This window comes from Rhinopithecus bieti, unplaced genomic scaffold (assembly GCF_001698545.2).
Source record: "Rhinopithecus bieti isolate Rb0 unplaced genomic scaffold, ASM169854v2 scaffold_29928, whole genome shotgun sequence".
NCBI classification, from domain to species: domain Eukaryota; kingdom Metazoa; phylum Chordata; class Mammalia; order Primates; family Cercopithecidae; genus Rhinopithecus; species Rhinopithecus bieti.
Genome location: NW_016814053.1, coordinates 4,410,278 through 4,414,985, shown reverse-complemented (window position 1 = coordinate 4,414,985; position 4,708 = coordinate 4,410,278). Strand labels below are relative to the sequence as shown.

Sequence of the window (4,708 nt, the reverse complement as noted above, 5' to 3'; positions counted from 1 at the left end):
AAAAAAAAAAAAAAAAAAAGACCTGATAATAAATGGGATTTTATAGTTTAAAACTTACTAATTTAGTCACTTAGCCATTTTTTATCTGATAGTAGGCATGATTTTTCTATTTATCTGTAGTGGTGGAATTTAATGTTAGATTCAGGATAGGTTGCAGTAAAATATCTCGCATATCTGCTAAAGAATGCTTCTAATTGCATTAAATTAACTTTCTCAACAGTCATAATTTTCCTTTTATTAAATAAAATGACTTAATATTTACATATTTATTTTAGACCTTACTAGAAAGATGAAACCTGATGAAACTCCTATGTTTGACCCAAGTCTACTCAAAGAAGTGGACTGGAGTCAGAATACAGCTACGTTTTCTCCAGCCATTTCCCCAACACATCCTGGAGAAGGCTTGGTTTTGAGGCCTCTTTGTACCGCTGACTTAAATAGAGGTAATGTACACAATCCTGTATAAAATTAGAGTTAGCTTTCCATTTTCTCTATAAACATTATGATGCAGATAATTTTAAAAAATATTTGACTTTTGGACTTTTTTTGTATAATACTTAGTTTTTAAAGTGATGGACAGTCGATTCCAATGAGTGTGTGTCATGGCTAAGACCAAATATTACTGTGAAATATTTAAAATGAGTTAAATATGACATCACTCCTTCCTAATTAAGCCAAAAGATTTCTCATGAACAAAATTAAATTATCATGTATAATGACACATAAGGAGGAATCTTAAGCTGGTTGGGGAATGAGGGTGGAAATAATTTTCCTTGAATAAGTTGAAAGGGTTTTTGTAGGTTTCTTTCTTTTTTTAACATGTAAATTCTCCAAGTTAACTTCCTTAAACTTTGGTAATTAAAAGTCAACTTTGTACTTTTCACAATTATCTCTTTGCTAGACAGCCTGAAGGGCCTAATTTTGGCCTAATTAATTATTGAGTGTAGAAAAGTTAAGATTTTCAGAATTCCAGGTGCAGTTTCACATTAATTTCAGGTAACACTAATGAAATTCACTAGAAATTACAATTTTAAAGAGTGTGTAATCTTAACAGTGTTACTTATACTTTTTTTTCTTTTTTTTTTTTTTTTTTTTTCTGAGACGGAGTCTCGCTCTGTCGCCCGGGCTGGAGTGCAGTGGCCGGATCTCAGCTCACTGCAAGCTCCGCCTCCCGGGTTTACGCCATTCTCCTACCTCAGCCTCCCGAGTAGCTGGGACTATAGGCGCCGCCACCTCGCCCGGCTAGCTTTTTGTATTTTTTTTAGTAGAGACGGGGTTTCACCATGTTAGCCAGGATGGTCTCGAACTACTTATACTTTAATTTGCAAATATTGTATTTGGCCATATTGTACCTTTAAGTAAAACCAAATCACATATTTGGGAAAATTTGGCACCCTTTACATTGAACTTAATGTAAAATATAATACATTGAATAACGTATGTTCTGGGTCTATAAACATTGGATATTAAGGTCAGCACTATTTAAAACATCTTATGCAGGCAGAAGCAATGGTAAAACCTGTTATTATTTTTGTTATATGTAGTAATTATAGAAGAATAGGGTTCACTTTATATTCTAATAATTAAAAGATTATAGAAAGTTCTAAAAAAAAATTGCCCATAAGCCCACCTGCTTAATATATTGCTTACTTTCATACTGTCTTCCTTTTGCTCTCGTAATTTGAAATCTGTTTTTCAAAACTAGGTTTTTTTAAGGTATTGGGTCAGCTAACAGAGACTGGAGTTGTCAGCCCTGAACAATTTATGAGTAAGTACTATAATCTCTTTTTCCTGAAATAAAGGGAAACATGATTTCATTTTTGTTTAGAGCTGTTTAATGCCCACTTCTGTTTTTGTTCAAATAGCTGGAAATTATTCAAAGAACAAATTAGCTGTTTTCTTATTTAAATTAATGTGGCTGAGTTGTTCTAGAATCCAAATGTACCAGTAACTTTGTTTTGCAAACTATCTGACTACTTTATTAGATAGTTACTGTACCATAGGACCTAGGTGTTAGCTCTAGAGGTTTTTCATTTTATATTGTAGTATTTCCCTTACTGTGGTTATATTTACATAAATTTCATTACCGAATCAAAGTTAAGACCATATGCTTTAAATTTATTTTGGGGTTTATTTGTATTGAAGTTTAAGGTTAGCAGGTATCTTAAAGAGTCAGTCCACCTGACCCTGTCCCCCTTCTTTTAGACATATGAGAAAATGGGAATTTAGAGAGATCCAAAGACTTGCCCAAGATCACAGGTAGTTATTGCTACGGTGAGGAATGAAACCTTAATTCTGTCCAGTGCTCTACCACTGCTTTTTCCTGTTATAAAGGAAATGAAGTATTATTATCATTACTAAATATTTAGTAATATTTAATAGCTGAGGACTTACAATTCTTCATTTCCTTATAATAGGTAATTTTTGTATTGAACTGTTTGACCCTCCTGAGAATGAGGACCATCATTCTGATTCTCATTTTTATTTTCATTCATTGAATTTATTTCTTTTCCCATTTTAGATCTCTATCTGGAATGAGACTATTAGCCTCAGTTTTATTCCTGAATTTTCTTTGTGTGCACATCAATTAGATGAGAAACCATATTATTTCAGCAATAGTACTGACAATCCATTTGAGGGGAAGTATCTTTGCACCTATTTGCTATGTGACTTGGAAACGTTACTTGGAAACAGATATGTTTTACCTCCTTGCAAGGTGCTCTCAAAGCAAACAAGAGCAAGTCATGTTATCACAAAACACTTTCCATCACAACGGGAAAATTAAAATCTATTTTGTAAAAATATTTTGAAACCGAAAGACTAAAAATTCTAGAATTGAGCCATGTAAACATGCTCTTGTTAAAATGTGCATAGGTTTGTTATATTTGAATATCTATTGAGTATAAAAGTTAAAGAGATCTATTTAAAGTAAATGAAGAAACTGAAGTTTTCATTAGTCATGGAAGTGGCAATATCAGCCATTTACTTGTATTTTAAGTGTTGTTCATCTAAAATAGCTGTATTAGTCTTTATTTTGCTAGCAGATAGTTTGAATGTGTAGGTTATATTCCAAATGATACTAATTGCTGATATTTCAACTACTTGGTAATATTTTCTTTAGAAATGGAAGGTAAATTACTATAGTAAAATAGCTTTAAACATTTAGTAATTAAGTCAGCTAATCCTAGTATTTTTCTGGCTCTGCATAAAATTGAATGTCTACTGTGTAACAGTTTGTTGTCCAATTTCCACAGAATCTTTTGAGCATATGAAGAAATCTGGGGATTATTATGTTACAGTTGTAGAAGATGTGACTCTAGGACAGATTGTTGCTACAGCAACTCTGATTATAGAACATAAATTCATCCATTCCTGTGCTAAGGTATGTGCTGCTTATAAGTAAAATGGATGGGTATTTTCTAGCACAACTGACTGAATTTCCATTAGACAAATCTGTTTTCTCACTGGTTTTTGGTGCTTCTTAGAAATCCCTTTTCCCAGTGTGTTCTGAGAGCTTTAAGAAAGAAAATGTATTAACAGTATGAATTGTATGCTAAAATTGTTCTGTAAGGTGGATCAATTTGGTATAGCCATAGAGAAACCAAACAATTTAGCAGTAATGCACAAAATCCCTAATGTTACTCTTAAAAAAATAATACTTTGAATATACTACATGAGCACAAATTTGTTTCCAGATGATAAAGGATTCAGAATATTATTCTGTTTGAATTATGATACATCTAATGCATGTAGTGCCCTTTCATCCTTGAATAACTCACATAAAACAGTAAATAAAAAAAAGAGAGAAAACCTTAAGTAATTCAGTGAGAATAAGGTAGGAACACTTGGGATGTGTTCTGTGACACTTAAGAATGTCAGTGGGGTTTCTGTACTAGACATTAATTTTATTTGGATATCTAAAATAACTTTCTAGCAAGCAAGGAGTAGAATGATCGATATATTCATGAAAAGGTTACATTTTGGTGATGTTGATCAACATCCTAATATTTGTGTAAAGACAACGGGGTGGGAAGGTTGGGGACACAGCCAAAACAAGTTTAGGTCACAAGTTGACTCATATACTATTTCCTCTAATAAGTAAAAACATCTTTAAATTATTAACTTTTAATAGTAGTACTCTCATACTAGTAGGAAACAAACTTTTGGGCTAATCAGATTTGCCCCAGCTTCTCTGTCATATTTAAAAACAAAGGAAATGTTCAACTATTACAGAATATTCTATGATCTCTTTCTCATAAGTTGTAGAAATACATACTAAAACAGCCTTCACTGTATAATATTTTTTGCATTTGGTTTCTGTGAAGTTCAAGTTTACAAAATATACTTCTTATTATCAGTAAATTCTTACTCGTTTTAGCTAAAAACAAAAGTAAATGCTTACTCCTTTAAACATTGTAAATATTTTCAGAGAGGAAGAGTAGAAGATGTTGTTGTTAGTGATGAATGCAGAGGAAAGCAGCTTGGCAAATTGTAAGTAGGCAGAAACAAGGTAACCCTGGATAAATTTTGTTCCAATTTAGTTTCTTACCAAGATACTTGTTTGAAGTTCTTTTTGGCTTCATTAATTTTGAACTCACTCCAATAGTTTAGACTGAATTTCATGAAGAAATAAAGTATTATTATACATATTTTGCCTTAAAGTTTGAAAATTGGAAGCATACTTCTTTTTTTTTTTTTTTTTTTTTTT

General features: G+C 31.9%; 1 protein-coding gene across 3 annotated transcripts in view; it reads left to right on the top strand.

Moving 5' to 3' along the window:
- The window catches only part of GNPNAT1 (glucosamine-phosphate N-acetyltransferase 1), a 15,587-nt gene that overhangs the window by 6,442 nt on the left and 4,437 nt on the right, over nucleotides 1-4,708 (top strand). For all 3 annotated transcript variants that reach the window (XM_017849473.1, XM_017849472.1, XM_017849471.1), the window contains exons 2-5: nucleotides 276-443; nucleotides 1,706-1,768; nucleotides 3,255-3,382; nucleotides 4,430-4,491. In XM_017849473.1, the coding sequence (XP_017704962.1) occupies nucleotides 290-443; nucleotides 1,706-1,768; nucleotides 3,255-3,382; nucleotides 4,430-4,491 (407 nt within the window). In that variant the 5' untranslated portion in view covers nucleotides 276-289. The remainder of the gene's footprint in view (nucleotides 1-275; nucleotides 444-1,705; nucleotides 1,769-3,254; nucleotides 3,383-4,429; nucleotides 4,492-4,708) is intronic.